Genomic DNA, 23,078 nt, shown 5'->3' on the forward strand with positions numbered 1-23,078 from the left:
TTATTCTTAGATGCAACGAACATTCTTAGCGTGTTTGCTGCATATATTGGGGAGCTTTAACATGCAATAATATTAAAGAACTGAAATTAAGATTGAATGAGAAAGCAAAAATGACAGGGGTCTTTTCCTGAAAAAAAAACTTAATCACCAGGGATGTAATTATTAGTTTCTAAATTTCTTTTTTAATCAAAAATGTATTATTTCTCCTGCAAATATTGCTGCACATCAGTAGAATAGCTCATTCAGATCAGAGGGGCACGTTTCAGAAATTGACACCTCTCCAGACACTGTCCTTGACTAAATTCAAAATGACCTTGCCGATAGAGTGGTTGATTTACATACTCTTGATTTTAGTATAATAATATTAATCATGGACATTAATCTAACAACTGGTTTTCTTCCAAGATCGGTGACCTTTTTATTTATTTGCGTTTATTTTTTGTTGGAAATTTTAGATAACCCAAAACCGGTTTTCAAGACTCTTCAGTTATGTATTTGAGCCCCCTAAATTTTATGCGTTTCTTGGAACGGCGTTGATGAAGAGTTTATGTTTTATTTTCTTCGTTTCTAAATAAGAGACTGTACTACCTTGATTTCTGGTTTCACAATATTTTTCCTCTCCTCTCTTTTTTTCTCTCTTTACAAGAGCAAATAGGCATCTTAATAATTATTTTAAATGGATATTGTAAAGTTTGTGGAAAAGAGCATTATTTTTTTTATGTATATATTAGGCATGCAAGTGTAAATTTTCATAAATTCTTCATAGAATGTAAATTACAATATTGCGTGAAAGCCACAGCTCTCCGTGGACAAATCTTGAAGCCTTTTCAGATTTTAAAAGACATATTTTTCTTGACTTCGAATGAAGGTCTAAAGGCGGCGGCTGTAGAATTTCTATGGTATGGTCCAAGATGATTAAAAAATTTTATATATTTTTTGGGCTTTAAAATATTAAGCCAATAACCGATCCTTATATCTTACGTGCTTTGGATGTATTTTCCCATACCCTTTGCCAACCATTTAGCAAGGACTGACGCACTGGGTTGGGAATCCTTTGTCCGAGGGGCATGGGTTCGATTCCTCGCGTGACCGGTTATTTGGTTTGGGACGGGGGTCATTGCCGTGTGGCTCTGTAAGGTCACCCAGAGCCAACCCAGCTCTAAATGGGTACCTGGAGAAATCCGGTGAAGTTGAGCAGGAAGGGTGTGCGAAAGCTCAGGATGGCTGGCCATCAACCCCCAATGGCACTTCCTGGCTGAAGGGCCGCAAAACGGAGATCATCACCGCCAGTTTGGACCTTGAGGATCTAGTGCCGTCATACTTACTTACTTATTTTTCTTTTTTTAGTTTCGGGTTCTTTTTGAAAAATGAGATGCTTTATAGCCCAAAAATAAGTACACGAGTAGAATAGAGTCTGAAGAAATCCTTTGAATTAATTCAAATGCTGCAATTGGCATTTACGGCCATAAAAGGTAATTTTTGCAATCAAAGCTGCAACAATCAACTTTCAACAGGAGATGATACCTCCAACCAAAAATAAATATACTTAACATGCTTTCATTACGAAGGATATAAAAGACAAAGGTCAACCCTTGATATAAACATAATCGCATTCATGTCACACAACCTGTGGTAGTACAGCGGGTTCGATTCCGGCCGCTGCAAGGCTGGGCGACAGGTTTGTAACCTGTCCCTGTAGGAAGACCGAGCAGCTGAAACGTCGGAAATAATCCGTCGACTCCCTATGCGACATCAATGACTTTGAAGAATCTCTATCCTATCTTTTTATTTATGTCACATGCTAAAGTTTATGTGACAAGTTGTGATTTTTTTTTCTTATTCAGTTGAAATTTTTAGAGGTAATATTGTAGTAATTAAAAAAGAAATTCACTAATTTCCTTGGTAGTCCAATAGAAAACTATTGTCCAAGTAGAACAAGGCAAAAAGGCTTAAACAACTCAAATTGCGCCGGTAAAAAGTAAAAATTTCATGTAGAATGTGCACCCTCACCGCTCAAGTCACTCAAACAACATAACTCAAATTGTCCCCGTAAGAAGTCAAAATTCTGTGTAGCACGTACACCATCACAACCCCCGCCCAGATTGTTATAAAATCAGATCTTGAGATTGTCTCTATTTATGTATGATTTGTCATGAGAATGCCTAAAGTAGTTTAGGATAACGAGCCAAGTCCTGAATCAGCTCAAAAACGAGCTAAATCAATTCTATGGACCGACCTGGTGCAAAAGCGACCCAATTCCAGACTTGATGCAAAAACAAACTAAGTTATAACTCGCTGCTGAACAAGCTTAGACCAAGCTACGGAATTTCTTTGACTTAGTGCAAAAATGAGGTAAGTCCTATCGCTAAAAAAACAACAAATTTCCAAGCTGATAAACTTCAAAAAGCATTAATTTAGTAACGCATTATTGATCTACATAAGTCTTAGTTTGAAGTCTGACTGATCAAGTAAAAAAGAACAGACACTAACCGTTTCAAAAGGAATACACCATAAAGACTGGAAAAAAAATGAAATAATTCACGTTTGCACAACTTCAAATAAAATTAGATCTACGTTGTATGGGCAACGTCAGGTGTTGCGGCAATGTTTGTTCGTCTTTGCAGAGCAAAGTGTCGCAATAGCAACACTTTGTTTTTGCTTCCTCGCTTCGATTAAACGCCGAAGTTGTTAATCTGTTAGGATCCTAAAATAAACAAGTCCCCTACATGTCTTACCACTGGAACCAAATTGGTCTTATCATCAAATACACCGGAAACAAATAATAGGTACACCAAATAGCAAAAGTTGTAACACTCATTGCAGAAGATGATTATGAGCTAACAGCAGACTGTTGCTGAAAATTCCCCTAATCACAATTAGTATCGGCCTATTTTTGGTTTCAGTGTGTACCTTACTACTGAAGTTGTCAACCCCTTAAAACTTTCAAGCTGGGACATCTCATGAAGGAATTTTTTTACCAAAAACTGAATGACATACTTTGATCAGCTCATCAAGAGCTATCGACTGCCGTCGAAAAAATCTATCTGTCTCAGTTCAAAAGTTGACTTTTTTGCCCTAGGCCAAGTTTCTAACGTCATCACTTAGAAAGGAGCAAAGGATAAACTCTAATTTCTTTAGCAATGACAGAACTTTTAAAGTTTAAGAGGCACATCCGGTACCATTTCCCTACTGCAATCCCAAGTGCGAAAAACCGAATGATAAACTCAGCTGAAATCACGAGCAGAAATGGGGAAAAACAATAGATGGCAGAATTTTTGGACCCGTGGGAAAATGCCACTTTTTTTCTCTAATTTTTCTATTTATCATTCAAAGAAGATATATTGGCTGTAGGGCCGGGTAACTGCCGTATATATTATACACTGCCGTATATATTATGCAACACTTATTGATTTTAGTCTTACGCTTATTGATTTTTTTATTTGAAACTGGTGCCTGTCTGCTTGCCTGCTAGAACGGAGCTTTCCACTCGAAAGCAGAAACATGGTTTGATGAAACGAAAGCTTGACTGCATAACTTCAGATAGTTCTCTCTGACATAGGCTATAAAACTCCACTTCACTTCACACACTATAGGCTCTGGCTCAAGGACAAGCGAAAACCATCCTTTTTGGCCCCAGCCAAGAGTTGTACGAAGCTTTCCAAAATACAAAGTCATATTCATTAATCTGCCTTAAGGTCCACACTTTCCATAAAAACCGCTGAGGTTAGACCTTTAATACTTTCTAGGAATCGGGGTGCCAGGAACAAAAAAAAAAAAAAAAAAAAAAAAACAAGACAAAACCAAAGTGTTGCTCTCGCAACACAATTAAGAGTCCAAAATCCAAAAAAAGATGGTTTCCAGCTAAAGTTGTTCCGTTTCCTTTTTAAGAAACTTAACAAGTTCAAATATAATTTTTAAAAAAGAAATCTTTAAAACTTGTTTTGAACAAAAAAACCTCCTTAAGTATTAATTTATTGATTTTACCCTAGGCTTTTTCAAAAGTCAAACTAACGAATTAAAAAACAAGTTAATGACCAAGTAAAAAACAGTAACAAATTTTGTTCTTTCAATAGGATTTAACGTAAAAGCTGGCAAACGATTAATGTCACTGGCAACAGATTAGCTAAGCTTGAATTCGAAAAACTTGATCAAAATCTCATATCGTGGAATGTCCCATATGAAACCATATCTCCTGCAAAAGAAAGCTTTGTGAGTGCTGTATCTTCAGGCCTTGAATTTGCCGCGGTGCCTGATTTCAAAAACATTGAACGAAATATTCAGAAAAGGCTCATCTAAGTTCAAGTACAAGATAAGGAGACGAAAGCGAATTGATTGAAGAACGCAAAGAAACTAAAAGGCAAAACGCATAATTTTTGAAGCTTGTGTCTCTAAAAGTTTCTCCCAAATTCTGCATTTCAACTGTCTAAATGGCACACATACAAAATACCTGTGGACTGACCCTATCCCGAAATTCATATCACCCCAAAATTATTTTCTGCGATCTAATCCTACTAATAAAGTTATGACCCATTTTGAACATAACTTGGCTGGTGTTAGTGTAGGTCAATTTGACAATCAGAATGAATCAATGGAGTGTAGAATATAATATTGTGGGACTTTTCCTACTCCCTCTGTTTGTTGATTATTAATGGATTGAAGTACGCATAATGGAGTAAAGTATATAGTTGTTTTTTTTGTTAGTGTCCTTATTCGCTGTCTTTTTCTTCTTTCATTAAATCCTTTCTTGCTTTGTACACTGTGTTAGGGAAGTAAAAAAATTATTATTCTGTTGTATTGATTGAGCTCATATTTCGTCAATTGCAAAGTTCCTAATCCATAGCCAAGAATTTTATTTATTTGTTTTTTCTTAATATCACGTCACTGTTTTAATCGTTTTCAGTAATTTCATTGTATCTAATAGAGTCATGGTTTATTGCAGTCTTTTGTTTCGTAATAGACATATCTCACCTGCTTTAATTTCAACAGGCTTCGGACAAATCTATCTTGTTAAGATGTTCACTTGTCATTTGTCAAGATAAATAGTAAGGTATCATTTTTTTTTATTTTTAATAGGGGTATGGCTAATCACCTTTTATTCTATGTTTAATGCATATTTAATATATTTTTGTTGCATATTATCATTATTGGTGCCCATTCTGATTTATCAAGTGAATAATGATTAAATTTCCGGTGACATTATTTTTCATGTTTTCCTTCTACACAAATATCTCGAGCATGTTTTGTGATATTGAAGTGAAATCAATTATAATTGCAATTGGTCTCTTTTTTCCCTGCTATTGTTCTATCCCCTCTTGTCTCGTATATTATAAAAGAAACCATTATTTTTTGTTTTTATAGAAGAATTTTGTTCCCCGCTCTCAACAATATATTTGTATTTGGAGAATTTCTCAGTTTGTTGGAAATATTTGCGCACCTTTAGGAAGTAAAAGGGATACGGAAGGTGTTGCATGGTTAGATAATATGAAAAAAACTTCGTTTTCTTAAAGAGTTAAAGAGGCTGCGTCCCAAAGTCGAACCTTAAAACGTACAGGAATTAGGAGAGGCAGTTGGGGGGCTGCCGCCCCCCAAACCCCCTTCTTTTAAAGACTCTTTTGTACAGGTTTTTTGTTGTGGGAGGCTGCCGCCCCCTAACCCCCCGCTCTTGGCTTCGGAAAGGCCCTCTTTTAATTAACAAAACAAAAAACCTGTACAAAAGAGTCTTTAAAAGCGGGGGGTTTTGGGGGCGGCAGCCCCCCAACTGCCTCCCCTAATTCCTGTACGTTTTAAGGTTCGACTTTGGGACGCAGCCTCTTTAACTCTTTAAGAAAACGAAGTTTTTTTCATATTATTTCTGTACGTTTTTCTACCATCCATGGTGGATGTAATTTAATAATTCCTGTACTCCTCGTACAGGAATTAGGACTGCCTCTCCTAATTCCTGTACGTTTTAAGGTTCGACTTTGGGACGCAGCCTCTTTAACTCTTTAAGAAAACGAAGTTTTTTTCATATTTTGTGAAAAAAAAACCGCCCGATAAGGGACTTGAACCCTTGACCTTAGGATTAAAAGTCCTACGCTCTACCGACTGAGCTAACCGGGCATGTTTGAAGTCGAAATACCTGCATGTGTATAAATATAACTTTTAAATAACTTTTAAGAATTTCAAAAATTAACATGGGCTCTTATGGGGAAATGGGTTTTTCTAAGCTAGAAAATCGGGGGGTTAAGATTTTCCGACGAAACTTTCCAGGAAAATTACTCGGAGAATTCCGCGTCGAATGAGTCTTCGTACACCCAGATCCGATGTCGGCTGTGACCTGTAGGCGTGGCGGAAAAAAAACAAAAGGAGAACATGAACATTAAGTGACTATGCGTGGTTTCTGGAAAACAGGTTATCGGATCGAGCTGAAATTTCGCGGATAAGCTCCTGAGCCCTAGGGGACCTTAACTCGTGAATTTCAGCCCGATCAGACAACGTTAAAGGGGTGGGGTTGGGGGGTCGAAACTTTCGGCCAGATTTTCCCCATGAAGGAAAAGTCGGAGGGGGATGAAATTTGGCAGGTTTCTTAGTTGGAGCTCGGGCTACGAAATGCATCCCCCCCATCCCTCTGCGACCACTGGAACCGAAGATCGCTTAACATTGTCGTGGTTCGCCTCTTTATAGAGGCACGAGTGTGCCTCCTTGAAAGGTTGTGTGTGCTAAGCGACTAAACCATAAGCAATGTATTGTTCCATTAATAATAGCGAAGTTAAGTTTTAGTTTTTTGAAAAACTAAACTTGAAAAATAATGCCTCTGGTAGTGATGTCATATCGTTAAGAATGGTTAAATTTATTGTGCCACTAATCCAGAAGCCACTTTTGTCCCCAATTAATTCTGCATCAAAAGAGGGTTTCTTCCCGTCTTGTTTTAAAGTAGCTCGTGTTACTCCTGTTCATAAAGGTGGTGAGACCAATAATTCATGAAATTATAGGCTGATTTATGTTCTTCCTGTGCCATCACGTGTTTTAGAGAGGGGCTTTGCTGCCCGTCCTTATGTATATTGCGTCGTAATTCGGATTTCGGCATGGCAACACATTAGAACAAGCGGTTGCATATCTAAGCTATCTAGCGCTGGATGAAGGCTACAGGGTTTTAGCAATATTTTTAGATATGATTAAAGCTTTTGACACAGTAGATCACGATCACCTACTTCTAAAGTGTGAGTTTTATGCCATATGAGGTCCTGGGCTTAACTTTCTACGTACATTCTTAGCAGGGCGGCTACAGTATGTTCGGATTGATTCAAACAGTTCATCAAGCGTTTCTATTACAAATGGAGTTCCACAGGGCTCTGTTCTTGGACTGCTATTAATTTTAATTTTTCTAATGTCCTAAGTCAAACCATGTCTAATATTAAAAACAATTTCAGTGAATTATTCAATTATCCACAAGAAGTAACAGTACTGATGCTTGCTGATGACACGTCGCTTGTTTGTATTGCAAGAACTGAGATCGGATTACTTGAATCAAGTAAACAATCGTTAGACAGAGTTTCAACTTGGATGCGCGTAAATAAACTGCAAGTTCACCCGGATCAGAGTGATTTTATTATGTTCTCAACAACAGCTACATATTATTCATGGGTTTCTCGATTAAAACACAGTTATGGCGAGATTGAAAGGAAGTCTTGTGTCAAGTATTTCGGCATTAGGATAAACGAACAGAAAGAGAAACCCAAACGAGAGAAGGAGGATTAAAGAACAAATGAAACACAAAACGAGTGAAGGAGTTGATACCCAAACTCTTGTTTGTAATGTTTTTTTTTGTTCCAAGCTTGATTTGCATGTTCAATTTAAGTTCTACTCGTTTTAAGATATATTTATTCATTTCTATTAGTATCTAATGTATGTTTGTTGGCATTGGTTGATTATTTAATTTCTGTTCGTTTTGGGTTTCGTTTATGCTTCAATGGCAAAATATTTTGTTTTTGTTTTCAGCTTTATTTTCATATTCAGTTTAGGCATTAATCGTTTAAGATTTATTTTTTCATTTATATTAGTACTTGCCGTATGTTTTTTTTGCTATGATAGTTTTTTTTTTAATTTGTGTTCGTTTTGGGTTTCATTTGTTCTTTAACAGTGATTTCTGGTCGTTTTGAGCTCGAGTTTTAACAAGTATTTGTATCTTTCACTTTTCTTTGAAAAACTTCTTTGTCGGGAAGTTTTTTTTAATTAATCTATAAGAAAAGAAAGAAAGATATTATTCTTGACCATTGCCAGGAAAACACTATAGATATAGTCTGTATTGAGGAAACTTGGCTTCAACCACATATAAGAATGAATTTTAGAAACTTTAACATTATCAGGAGAGATAGAACTAATGGAACCCAAGGAGGAGTTATAATTTGCTTGAAGAATAACATTTACTTTACCAGTACTGAGGTTCATATAGAAGAAAACCGTCAATAGAGTGTGGGACTGGTTGGCCGTAAAATAACACAAGGTGATGGCAGGTTTTTAAATCTATTCAATATCTACAATTCCAGTGGGAACAATCCCATTGTTGGGGATATAATAAAAAAGCTATACAAACTGGTCCCAAGCAATGAGCATCTGATTATATCGGGTGATTTTAATACCTATAGTGAAGTATATCCATTTGTATCCCATCTCAAACATTATTGTTTAGTGACCATTCTCCTATACATTGAGCAATAGAGTCAAATAGACAAACTGGTTGCACATCCACTGCAACAAACCATGACAATGGATACAGGTTTCGGATAAAAAGAGCTGATTGGTCAGTTTTTAAAGATAATTTAAATCAAGTTCCCATTAAAAACATTTTGTCCACAGATACCACTATTGATAATACAGTTCTTCTATTTCAAGAAAAATTATTGGAAACTGCAAAGATGTCTATACCCTTTACAGGAAGGGTTGATAGATATCCTTACCAAGCTTTGGTTAAAAATCGTCACCTTTTTCAGGAAACCCATTGACTGCATCCAACTTTTGCAATGAGATTTAGTCGTTTACCTCTAGGTAAATAAATACAAGGAAAACTCACTCTCTGTTGAACATCCAAAAACCACCTGACTGATCTGACTCCACTCTTGGAGAGACCTGCTCTAGAGTGTCACGTCCTAGTTTTCAGTTCTTACTAACACTTAGTTACATAGTAAGATGCTATAATTCTTATCTGCTGTACAACTATCCACGCAAACTGTTAGTTATCTAGGAGGATTAATTGTTGAAATTAGCATAATATCGTCAAGTAATTGACGACGCTCTGGAGCTTGCATTTACGATAAATGGTATAACTATATTAGTAAAACAACAGCTCTCTTGGAAAAATGTTAATTTAACGTACGGTTTCCATTTTTATCGCAAGTCTTGCTTAGGTTGTCACCTTTTCCTGTCCGAACTCTGAACACCATAAGCGGCGATTCACAATTATTAATGCACGTATTTATAATAGCAAGTGGTGCTTTTTGTGGTAATTTTCATGGCGTCTGGCAGCTATAAACTCAGGGTATGATGTGTCACCAATGAATCATTTACCCATCTTCTTTCCAGAGTTGTTTCTGGTGGTCCTCCTTGTAAAGGAATCCACAGAGACAAATCCCCAGGTTCTGAGAGACAAAATCCCACGGGAGACTATTGCAAATGATTGTACCGTTCTTCAATTATTCCCTACAGGGTGTCCCTTATTATTTGTAATTTGACATATTTCTGCGTGTTTGCCGAATAGGCTGGGCAAACAGCGGTACAAGTTGAGATACATCGTCGGAAGAGGTTGGTGGGTGCAACTATAGAAAGCAGCCATTGACGCCGCAACAAATCTCTCACTTGGATGTTGTAGGGCTATCCCATCAGATCCTACAGGAACCTTAAAGACAGTAACTTCATGACGTCATTGTCTTTATCGTTAGTTTGGAAGTCAAATTAATTTTATTTTTTCAGCTGCAAGCCTCAATTCTGGTTCCGACTAGTCTCGGTTAAATAAACTTAGAAAATAAATAATGATAAAATGTCAAAGGAAATTTTCTATGGATTATATAGAGCTGTTGGAAGTTCATTCTCACTCCATGGCAAGTGTAGTTCTCCGTAGATATATACCAAGGTGTGTGCAACGATTATTTATTAAATGTATTAATATTGACTTCTCTTTATTCCAGAATTAAACTGAAAGATCATGGACAACAAACGGATTTAATACAGCCAATTTTCTTATGCTAAATACTGTGAACTTATGAAGAGTAATTTGCCTACTTAAATAACTTCGATTGTTCAATGCATTGTTATTTCATAAATATAGAATTAATTACAAAATGTCAAACAGAAATTAACAGTAGAGGTTCAAATTTCAAATAAGAAAAGGGTTCTTTCCATAAATCAAATATGATTATTTTTTTTAATGTCCAAAAATACAAACAATAGTCTCAGTATCAGGTTTTTTTTATATCTTGACCCCCCCCCTTTCCCCTCTTTAATTTACCTGAATTTACACCACTGATTAGTCTTGTAGTGTTAATTTACTGTTTACAGTTTATATAACCATTTTTGAAACTCACTCTTCTGATTGATGTTTACAAATGAAATTTACATCACTTCTCGACCAAAATGTTGCTCTTGCTGTGCACTTTCGCCCATAACAAAAGCTGATTTGGAAAATAGACGTATCTGTTCAGAATTTATTTTGAAAAACTAGACGCTCAAAAAAACAAAACAAAAAAAATGACTCATAGAACTTGGGTACCGTTTGCCGATGCATAAACTAAAAGCGCTTCGGCAGTTTGTCGCACTTCTAAACAATGCCGAGCTTCTTTCAACCAATCACGAGCAACATTCCTTGGCTCACCTCGTAGTAAATTTACGAAACGAATCGCCTGTTCCAAATCATCCTTCTCAAGGCAAAACCTGAAATTGAAAACTTATAAAGAATGAAATGACACTGATGAACTTCGTGGACGTGAATAAAGACTTGAGAGCCAAGCTATGGTTAATTAGAGTAAAACTAAGACAGGTAGTCTCTGTGAGAGGCAAAACCGGCATAACTTCTTCATAACTGGCATAACAAGTTTTATAAAAATGATTAATTTCACTTGCTGATGATCACGTCTATCATCCATCCTAGGGCAGCACCAAGGTAGATAGGCAGAGAGCAAGGGCAATTCAAATAGTCTATCAGTTCTGTTGAGTCACCAAAAGGCCATTGGCTCAAACCCAAAAATGATTCAAACGGCTTTTGAACAACCGGTCAAAAGCCGAGTAGAAGAGCTCCATAAAAAAACTAAAGAAGTGACTGATTAATACAATTAGTTTCGATTCTAATTTGCCTGCATCATCTCGTGGGAAAAACAACATTGAAGACTATATGTGTTTTTATGTGTTAATGCTTAGAATGCATGTATTTAAAATTTAAGGTCCGTTCATAATGATATTTTATTAATACCAAGATTTGAACCAATCAGAGTTTTCATTACTTTTTCTGATTGAACCAAAATTTTTATGAAAAATCCTAATTGGTTCAGATTCACGCAAGCTAGATCTCGGTATTAGCAAAAGTTTCTTTATGGATATGCCTTTTATTGCCCATCAAGATGTACAAAATCATAATGTTAATGATCATGAGACTAATGTTAATGACGTGGTAAAAGAGAAGAAAGGAACCCAAATCAAATCCTTAAACGACATGACTAGCCTACAATCAGGTGATCCATTTTTAAGAACTGGATTGGATTTGTTAAATATGAACAAAAATTGAAAAAGTAAATAATGAAGTGCCCATCATCAGTATTGTTAAAGGGAAGCTTTAGTGCCTTTTCAGCGCTTCACCTTAGGTGACCCCAGGAGGCTTTAGGGGCTTTTTTACCCTTTTTGAATGAAACACTTTAGTATTTTTTTAAAGGCAAATTCTCAATAATACATTGTTTACGGTCTTATCTTCTTCTAAGTAGTTACAAATGCTAAATTCTTTGAATTCAGAGTTTCCAGTCCACTGACTTGATTTTTATGTGAAATTTCATTATCAGGTAAAGAAAAGCCAGTGTTATTGAGAGAACCTAAATTTATTTTATTGTTCTACTAAAGTGTAAATTGTTTTCTTAAAGTGTTTAGAAAAACACTTTCAAACTTTGGTCACTTCTGGTTCATCTCATTTCTCCATTTGAGAGCACCAAAGGGCTAATCTATACAGTTGTGTGACAAGTTTGAAAGGACTGGCTAATTCAAACTAATTTACATATTAATGGAAAAGCTTCCTAATACCTGCAGTATCATCCTCTCTGAAAAGCGATCAAGAAGGCGAAATAGTAAGCAATTATGGGAGTTCAAAGGAGTTATTCATAGAAAGTTAGGATACGGCAACTAAAAGTTAATTTCATAGCAACTAGAAGACCGTTACCTTTTCTAGCTTTATTCCCAAAAAAATCTTTAACCAGAACCCAGGTTAAATACAAACTTTTCGCGACTAGCCCACCAATGTTAGTAAGACGAATTGGCTTCTCAAAATAATATAATATTCAGGAGGCAAAATACTTTCTATATTACTCACTTATCACTACACATTGAAAAAGTTATTGTACATAAAGTTTTTGTAGCCATAAAGCCATACTCTGTAACATTTACAGATTTTAATTGATTCTAATATTGGAACAAAGCAACAGACCTTGGGAAAAGCTTTCATTTCTGCTCTTATGTAAAAATATTTGATGAGAGTTCTACCTATTTGTTTTGGAACCACTGGCGTATAGCTCGGTTTTATTATTTTGATTCAGTTTTTTTTTTATATTCACGCATGTCAATCATGACCTGGCCTGCCATCTATTATTCCATCCACAGTAAATTGTGCAACAAATATTAGGTGGTATTGGACATTCTTATAGGGGATCGATCTCTTTCAAGTGTACATTTGTCGTGGTGTCAATAAAGGAGAGAGTTCTTTCCTTTCTTGGAATTTGCTTTTACTAATCATATTATCTAGGACCTTTAGGGGAGAATTCCCTTTACTCCCCTGTATGCAGATATGTGTTTCAGCACATTTTTGCAGACTTTTCAAAAAAAAAGTTATTAATTTTGTTTGCCGTTTTGGGATAATAATCCTCGTTTTTATGAACATTATTCTTCTTAAGTTTAAAAAAAGGGTTTCGCATAGTACATTTATATGAAGTAATTTTTGTATCCTCTCAAACTAAAATTCTGATTCATTGGGAGAGCATTTGTGTAAATGTGCTTACAACGCTAGTCTGAACCTGAGAAAACTGCTTAATATTTTAATTGACTGCAGAAATTTTCCATAATATCACCACATGGTCAATACTAAGCATCAATAAACTTTATTATTCTACAAAGAAATGTCCAAAGTTGTATGCACGACCAAGAGACGTTCCTTTCATCTGAGAAAATGAGTTCTGTGCAACATCAAAGCAGCTAAAAAGCAACATGTTACCCTACAAGGAATCAGTAAATTCATACTGAAGTGGTACATACTGAGCCCATCAAGGCGTGATTGTTGATTATTTAGCACGGTAAATGCATGAGTGAAGTCTTTTCACTTTGAAGTGAAGAGAAATTGTGAGATTTTTATCACCATCAACATGTTAGCTTGTAAAGTATGGCCCTCAGACCCCCCCCCTGCTAACTTTCAACCCCCCCTAGTTTTCAAGACGTAGATTTCATTGTCCAGTTTTAATCATCGTTATCTTAGTCGTTGTGTTTCACGACTTTTTCTTTAGCAGTTTAGATTCAAACACCATATCATTTAATTTCTTAAGGCGTTATAGAAAACAAATACGTCTTTTCCAGTTTCCAACAAAAGATCACTGTTCAAGATTTCGTTTACAATTCAACGTGATTCTCGCTGTCGTTTGTTCCATGCCTTTTTTTCAGCTGTTGCGATTCTCACTTTCACTAGTCTTCTAATCACATCTATCTGTGCTTCATTTTCATCAATCAACTCCTTAAACATTTAAATGACCTTAGATTAGCATTAGCGCCTTTGTAAAATTACGTTTGTTTGTTATTGGATCTTTAACTTTTGCCTTGGCAAAATACTTTTGCATATCTTCTAACCATATTTGTCTTTCTTCTTCATTTTGGATTTGGATTACTTCAGACGATTTAGCAAGGCCTTTTGCTTTAGATGCCAATATTGGTCATCCAGGTTGTTCATTTTCACCCATTGTAAATTTAATAGGTTCAGGTCGTTCTCTTGGTCCTATCACGTTTGTTAGTTTAGGTGGTTCCAAAGAATCATTATTTGTAATAAATGAAAATTTCGCTTTTTGGGCCTTCCTATTGACATTATAAAACTGGTTGTTTTGACTGGTTACGTTCCACGTAGTAAGTAACTTTTATCTAACAAAAAATCAAACTAATGTTAAAACTTTCAGGATTCGCGCCACCCCAACAGCTAGTATATATATATATATATATATATATATATATATATATATATATATATATATATATATATATATATATATATATATATATATATATATATATAATGACGTCATTAAAGGTATTTAAGACATTCGTTCACGGAAAAACGTTTAATTGTAAAATGATTGAAGAACCTACAATGTCAACAGCCGAGGAAGCTGCTCAAAGAGTCTATGCCAAAAAACTTGCTGCTGATAGAGAAAGTAAGAAAAGAAAGCGTGCCGAGGAATCACAAGAGCAACGCGAAACCAGACTTGCTGCTAAAAGAGAAAGTGAAAAAAGAAGGCTAAAAGTATTTAAGAAAATCGTCAAATTTTTAATTGTAAGAAGATCGTGGACGGAAAAATGTTTAATTGTAAAATGACTGAGGAACCTACAATGGCAACAGCCGAGGAAGCTGCTCAAAGAGTCTATGCCAAAAAACTTGCGGCTGATAGAGAAAGTAAGAAAAGAAAGCGTGCCGAGGAATCACAGGACCAGCAAGAAAACAGGCTTGCGGCTAAAGAACGCAAAACCGCGCAGTTAGATGAAAATCCACCTGGACAGCGAGAGTCAAAATATATCAAAATTGAAAATGATAGCGATGATGATTGGGTTTGGGATTTTGACTTGGATAAGGTCATCAATGCCTACCAGATATTAATTAAAAAAAAAAAAGGTTCGGCGATATGTATTTCATAGTGACGCTGAAAAATAAAGAAGAAAAAGAAAACTGAAAAAAGAAAAAAGGTAAAAAACTAAAAAAAACTAAAAAGAAAAAACACTCAAAGAGAAATTACAGACCGGGACACAAATGACGACCGGGACAGAGGGAATATAAATGACGACCGGGACACTCAAAGAGAAATTACAGACTGGGATACCAGGACACAAATGACGACCGGAACACAGGGAATATAAATGACGACCAGGACACAGGTATTTAAGAATATCGTTCAAAGACAAATTTTTAATTGTAAGAAGATCGTTGAAAGAGATATTTCTAATTGTAAAATGACTGAAGAACCTACAATGGCAACACCCGAGGAAGCTGCTCAAAACGAATGTATTCAAGCCGAAGTAGCTGAGTTGGTAAAGCGTTATGTTTCAGGTTCTAGGTCCGAGAGGCTCCAGGTTTGAACCTTTGCTTTAGCATTAATACAAAAGAAGAAAAAAAAACTAAAAAAGGTAAAAACTACAAAAAATACTAGAAAAACTAAAAAAGGTAAAAAACTAAAAAAAAAACCAAAAAAAAGGTAAAAAACTAAAAACTAAAAAAGAAAAAAAAACTAAAAAAACTTAAAAAAAGGTAAAAACTACAAAAAAAAAAAACTAAAAAAAAAAAAAAATAAAAACTAATAAAAAAACTATAAAAAAAAATAAAAACTGAAAAAGAAAAAAAACTAAAAAAAGGAAAAAAACTGAAAAATAAAGGAGAAAAAGAAAACTAAAAGCCGGGACACAAGAAATATAAATGATGACCGGGACACTCAAAGAGAAATTACAGACTGGGGCACTGGGACACAAATAACGACCGGGACACTCAAAGATAAATTACAGACCGGGACACCGGAACACAAATGACGACCGGGACACAGGGAATATAAATGACGAACGGGACACTAAAAAAGAAATTACAGACTGGGACACTGGGACACAAATGACGACCGGGATACTGGGAATATAAATGACGACCGGGACACAGGGAATGTTCGATTAGCAATCGCCATCAACAAAGCTCAAGGGCAATCATTAGAATAATGAGGTATAAATCTGAATACGGATTGTTTTTCCCATGGACAATTTTATGTTGCATGTTCAAGAGTCGGTAAACCTGACAATCTATTTATATGCACAGACAATGGGACATCGAAAAATGTTGTATATTCGCAAGTTTTACGTAGTTAAAAACATATATATCTATAACGAAAAGAGCAATCTTTTCTCTTTTATCTATATTTACAGGTGGGACACAGGGACACAACTACAATGGCGCGTAACTAATATGGCGCGTAACGACTTACGCGCACGGGGGGGCTTGGGGGGTGGGGTGCGAAACGCCCCCACCAACTAGGTGTTGGGGTGGCGCGAAGCGCCACCCCAATAGTATATATATATATATATATATATATATATATATATATATATATATATATATATATATATATATATATATATATAGTGACGTCATGTTTGTGTGTCGACTGACGTCATGTTTGTCGACTGACGAAATTACAGACCGGGACATCGGGACACAAATGACGACCGGGACAACGGGACATCTATCTATATAAATAAAAATAAGTTGATGGCGCGTAACGACTTGCGCGCGCGGGGGGGCTTGGGGGTGGCGTGAAGCGCCCCCACCAACTAGGTGTTGGAGCACCCCAACAGCTAGTATGGAATATAAATGACGACCGGGGCACTCAAAGAGAAAGCGACCGGGACACAAATGACGACCGGGACACAGGGAATATAAATGACGACCAGGACATTCAAAGAGAAATTACAGACCGGGACACCGGAACACAAATGACGACCGGGACAAAAATGACGACCGGGACACCGGGAATATAAATGACGACCGCGACACTCAAAGAGAAATTACAGAGTGGGACGCCGGGGGGCACAGGGGGATATATAAATGACGACGGGGACAAAGGGAATGTTCGATTAGCAATCACCATCAACAAAGCTCAAGGGCAATCATTAGAATAATGAGGTATAGATCTGAATACAGATTGTTTTTCCCATGGACAATTATTTTGTTGCATGTTCAAGACTCGGTAAACCTGACAATCTATTTATATGCATAGACAATGGGACAGCCAAGAATGTTGTATATTCGCAAGTTTTACGTAGTTAAAAATATATATATATATCTATCTATATTCATAGGTGGGACACAGGGACACAACTACAATGGCGCGTAACGACTTACGCGCTCGGGGGGCTGGGGGGGGGGCGAAGCGCCCCCACCAACTACGTGTTGGGGTGGCGCGAAGCGCCACCCCAACAGCTAGTATATATATAAAAATAAGGTGTCAGTCTGTTTGTCTGTCCGCATATGACGTCTGAATGATTTCTATCATATATCAATTCAAAAACGAAAGTATTCAAGCCGATGTAGCTGAGTTGGTAACGCGTTATGTTCCAGGTTCTAGGTTCGAGAGGTTCCAGGTTTGAACCTTGACTTAAAAAATAAAAAGAAAAAAAACTAAAAAAACTAAAAAAGCTAAGCAAAGGTAAAAAACTATAAACTAAAAAAGAAAAAAAACTAAAAAAAGGTAAAAACTACAAAAAAAACCCTAAAAACTAATAAAAAAAACTAAATAACTAAAAATAAAAAAACTAAAAATTTATTTCAAAACTAAAAAAGAAAAACAAAACTAAAAAAGGAAAAAAAACTGAAAAATAAAGGAGAAAAAGAAAACTAAAAAAAAATAAAAATAAAAATGAAAAAAAACTAAAAAAAGGTAAAAACTACAAAAAAAACTAAAAAGAAAAAAGAAAAAAAACTAAAAAAGCTAAAAAAAAGGTAAAAACCAAAAAAAAAAAAAAATTAAAAAGAAAAAAAGGAAAAAAGCAAAAAATTTATTTCATCATATGGAAACTCAAAGAGAAATTACAGACTGGGACACGGGGACACAAATGACGACCGGGACACAGGGAATATAAATGACCGGGACACAGGGACATAACTACAACGGGGACGCCGGGGGGCACAGGGGGATATATAAATCCCCCTGGACACAGGGATATATATATATATATATATATATATATATATATATATATATATATAGGCACAGGGGGATATATAAATGACGACGGGGACACAGAGAATGTTCGATTAGCAATCACCATCAACAAAGCTCAAGGGCAATCATTAGAATCATGAGGTATAGATCTGAATACGGATTTTTTTTTCCCATGGACAATTATATGTTGCATGTTCAAGAGTCGGTAAACCTGACAATCTATTTATATGCACTGACAACTACAATGGCGCGTAACTAATATGGCGCGTAACGACTTACGCGCGGGGGGGGGCTTGGGGGGGCGCGCGAAGCGCCCCCCAAGCCCCCGGAGAGATAGGGTTAATCTTCCGAAGAGCGTTGCACTTGAGCGACGTCCGTGCATTCTTGTCGGTCCTTGAAAACCATGGTGAGGGCCACGTCTACTCCTCCCACCAGACCGTACCGTACCTTACAGCTGGATCTAGTCTTTTAAGGGGAATTTTTGACTTCAGAACACAAATATGTTAAGTATTTGCAGGGACTCCAGCCAGGAAGTATATATTATAGAAATAAGTGTCTGATTGTTGAATAAAAACTTTTTTGCTCTATTTTTTGATACCCCACAACCACAGTGTCAAGTATAGCAATTTAGAATGCACACCCGAAACAGGTTTTATAATTATTTTGGAATTATAAAAAAAAATAATTGTCGGCTTTAAAATTTGATTAGATCAAAATATTCACCATATGTTTTTATTTCTATTGACATAAAAACAGCCGAAATCACTAATTCAGGGACGTCAGGCAAACTCCAAATGTTTAACATGGGAGGTATAGGAAGATTCCTTGAGAGTGCGTCCTGCTTTAACAGAACCATAATTATGAAATACGAAACTAAATTAAGTCAGAAGAGGAAAAAAAAGCCAAATGGAGATTACCTTGCCGAAGCAAGAATTTCATGTGGGTTTAAAGCTTCAATATCAATCTCCTTCTCATCGAGTATCGGTCGTATTGCAGCAGTAATCAAAAACATGCTCTGTAAATAGGACATCATATAGCGCAATAATGATCCGCCATTTTCGTCAACCAATGCCACCCGCTGACCTACTCTTTCGACAGTCATAAACCTCTCTTTCAGGGCTGACAAGGGTAATACACCTCTTTCTCTCACTTCAGTTGATAATCCACCAAGCAGTTTGTCAACAAAAGCGTCCTCTTCACCTGAAAATAATACACAACTGAAACCATGTTTAAAAACGTTTGTTTTACAAACTATAAAACCTAACAAAAATGATTACAAGGAAATAAAAAGCAGATGTAGCTCTCGCAGTCATCATTCCTGTTCTTTAGTAATTTCGTTTGCTTACTAGTGCCAACTAGTTCATATTTTTTTCTGTTCTTGAAATGAAAGATTGCACAATACGAAATTTCCTTCACTTTCCTGAAAAAGCCCTTATTTCCCACCTAACTATTGTTAATGAATGTGCATCACAAAAGGTAAAACGTTCAAACTTTATAACTTCATTTGTTCAGAGACAGGCGGTTTCTCGAGTTCTAAAAAATAGAGCCATTTCTCAAAAAAAAATAAAAAATCTAGAAGAGAGGAAAGAAAAAAAGTGATGATTTTCTGCGATCCTTATGATCACGTTAAGAAACAAACTTCTACCGTGACAGTTTTCTTTTTCTATTAATCTCCAACTTATTGTTCTTTGAAAGCATGACTTTTTGGCTTCTATTCACAAAAAATCCACAACAAAGTATTATTGTCTTACAAGCAGCCAGGAAGCTACCATTTGCGATAAACAATTCAATTATTAAAAGGCATAATACTTGGGGATACAAATAGCAAAGTCAGTTACAACCAATTTATGATATCTACAGGAATCATCAGCATGGAATCAAATGGAACAGTAAAACTCTCCTAAACTTAGTTTATGCTGATGATTTGAGCATTCTAGATAAATATTAGGAAAGTGAATGATTTTTTGGACGTTTTTAGAGGTCAGGGTAAAAGAACAGGTTTGAAAATTAATGTTAAAAAGACTGTATTACTTTGACTGGAAATAAATGAAGGTGAAAAGGTGATGTTAGGCAAAGAAGAAGATCCATCAAGTGGATAGCATTTCTTACCTGAGTAGTATTATCATTGAAGATAGTGGATAAGGTTTAGATGGCTAAGACACGTTCTACGGATGAAATATGACAGATTGCCAAGGCAATTTTTTCACTGCAGGGCCGACGCAGGCACCTTAGTAGTCAAGAAGCGTCGTTAATTCTTAAATAATAATAATAATAATCGTCCTTGTAGACATCTAGGGTCAGGCGACAAGCAGTTCGTCCCCGAATCGGTGGGAACAGGTCGCAAGAAAGGATTTGAAGGAGATTGGGACTTCTTCTGATAGTGTAAAGAGGAAATATTTGAATAGATTGGGGTGGAGGAGGAGGATGCGCAGCTGTGTTGGCCTAAGGCGGCTTGGTGCTGCAGTTTTGTTTGTAGTAGTAGTAGTAATAATAGTATAGATATGAGGATATTTCTTATATAACTAGCACTGTCATCTATGACTGAAATACTATCTGACAAGAGTAATACTTAATTCAAACTTTCTTTTAATTAGATTAAGTTTTAATATGCTTGATAAAGTAAATACAATTAGATATGTTAAATTAGTCATGTTTTGAATCTTTATCCTGATTCCAAATAACTAAAAACTTGATAAGAAATTAAATGAAAACACAAGAGACAGCTTCAATACATGATCAGATTTTCCGATTTTGCAACCCAGCTCACCTTATTTTTCCTTGCCTATACAAAGTCAAACCCTATTTTTTGGAAGGCGAAAAACTTAATCTGCTGACCAGTGTTGTTAGGAATTAAAGCTATGGAAGACTAAATTGCTGAATCGCTTAATCTGTAAGTAACTTTAATTTTTCAAAAACAAGAAACAAAAAAAAAAAAATTCTTGAATCCTTGCGTTCTTTTAGAACCTTGTTTTAATCAAATTGAACACAAAGTATTTAGGATTCCCAGACTTCTGTTATCCAGACTAAAACATTCTGGTATCTCAAGCTAATATTTTCTTTAAGTTATGATAGTCTTTTTCTGCTGCGTCTTAAGCAGAGGTGAACACAACCCAAGTTATAGGTTCTCCACGGAAAGGAGTGATACTAATACTTGGTTATCACCAAGTTTAAATTAAGTGCGCTTTTTGCACAGAACTACTAAAATGCCACCTTCTTTTTGAATTTTCCTTGCAAGCAGTGCGAATTTCACATGCTGTCGAAGCGGAACTTCTATTGAAGCCGCAGGCGTGCAAAAAGTAGAGTAGCATAGTAGCTAGGATACAGGGCAATTTTCATGACTTAGTGATATTTGTTGGCAGTTTTTGTCGAAAATGCCACCGCTTCCACTATCCCAATAATTTCTGAGAATTTCACCAAAAATACCTGTCTCCCCCCCTCCAAAAAAAACCAACAAAACAATGACCAATCAATTCTTGCGCTTCTAGAAAATTAAGTGGTGCTTTTTATAGTTATAATGATCAATACATATCAATCATGCAGATGGGTATGCATAATTTTCACACTACATATAACATTGAAGTGTTCAACTCTACCCACAAAGTAAAAGAAGTAAGCTATACGCAGTATACTTCAAATTTTGAATACAATACTCCACTAACAGAACTGAAGTAAATAAGATATGGTAGTTTTGACAAAATGGTACATATAAAATTATAGAGTATGATATTTATGGCTACTATATGACTTGGCACTGAATTAGTTTACAACGTTAATTCAGAAACTATTGACATTTCTGACAGCAAGTTATACTAAGTTACATTTGTTGCTGTTCTGCAAATTTTACACATAAAACTACTTTTTGCTCTGGCAATATTTACCAGAGTAATTGCCTACGGATTGTTCTGGGTACCCGGCTGACCGACCGTATTTCAAACAGTAAGTTGTACGAAAAATGTGGTTCAATCCCGCTTTCTAGGGCTATAATGAAAGAAAGGTTGAGATGGCTAGGCCACGTTCTGCGGATGAAGGATGACAGATTGCCAAAGATTGTCCTTTTTGGCCAAGCCAAGCCATTTTGGCCAAGCTGCCAAGCCATTTTGGAATTTTGTTTAGTTCTGCTGCTGGTAGCTTTGGAACATTTTGCATACATGTGCAGTCGACTCTCAAAATATACAGAATTGGTCATGCATACACAAAAATATACTGTAGTTTAATTGCAACTAAATTAATAAGACCACCAAAGAAAAAGTTGGGGGTCTTCAACTGTAATTATCTTTTTTTAACTGATTTTTTTTTTCAGTAAAATCAGTGATGCTGTTTCCTTTTTCTTTGATTTAACAACAGAAAAAAAAAGAAGACCACGTCTGATTTAAACCGAAAAAAGACGCAATTCTCCAGCTTTTTCCGTGAGGAAAAACATTTTCTTGAAGTCATGACATCACCTCATCTTGATGTCATAAAGTCAACACAGGCTCATTACAACCACCCTGGGAAAAATAAGAATTTTCCCTTAAAGTCCTGTCCTATTCAATTCATTTGGAATTTGTGGTGGTGACAACCCCATTCGACCATGCAAGCAGCAATATCCAAATGAACTATCTTTGTTTGCTACTCTTTCCTCGAAAAAATGGAGGGTTCCACAGTGAATAAAAGCAATGTTGAAGGAAACCAATGACTTATATATAACACTTACTGTGTTTATGGCATCTTTGTACGTATGTACTTGGTTTGCGCCACACGTTGTTGGGTCGAAAATGATGACACCACCGTTCTTCTAACCTAATATTTCTTTCTTTTTCACTCTGATGTTTGACACGTTCTGATTTTCAGTGTCTGCTCAGATTCTCGGTGTCGCTTGTTTTCTAGCCGCATATGTCTCAGCTCTTCATTTTCATTTTAGACCCCCTCTAA

General features: G+C 36.0%; 1 protein-coding gene and 1 non-coding gene across 3 annotated transcripts in view; both read right to left on the bottom strand.

Moving 5' to 3' along the window:
• Nucleotides 1-6,026: 6,026 nt before the first annotated feature.
• On the bottom strand, nucleotides 6,027-6,099 carry Trnak-uuu (transfer RNA lysine (anticodon UUU)). Its single transcript has one exon. It is a non-coding gene; the product is annotated as a tRNA-Lys (tRNA).
• A 4,563-nt stretch (nucleotides 6,100-10,662) lies between these two features.
• The window catches only part of LOC136027235 (MICOS complex subunit Mic60-like), a 73,608-nt gene continuing 61,192 nt past the window's right edge, over nucleotides 10,663-23,078 (bottom strand). For both annotated transcript variants that reach the window (XM_065704294.1, XM_065704293.1), the window contains exons 12-13: nucleotides 19,085-19,367; nucleotides 10,663-10,902 (exon numbers count right to left, since the gene is read on the bottom strand). In XM_065704294.1, the coding sequence (XP_065560366.1) occupies nucleotides 10,725-10,902; nucleotides 19,085-19,367 (461 nt within the window). In that variant the 3' untranslated portion in view covers nucleotides 10,663-10,724. The remainder of the gene's footprint in view (nucleotides 10,903-19,084; nucleotides 19,368-23,078) is intronic.

This window comes from Artemia franciscana, chromosome 5 (genome assembly GCF_032884065.1).
Source record: "Artemia franciscana chromosome 5, ASM3288406v1, whole genome shotgun sequence".
Lineage (NCBI taxonomy): Eukaryota > Metazoa > Arthropoda > Branchiopoda > Anostraca > Artemiidae > Artemia > Artemia franciscana.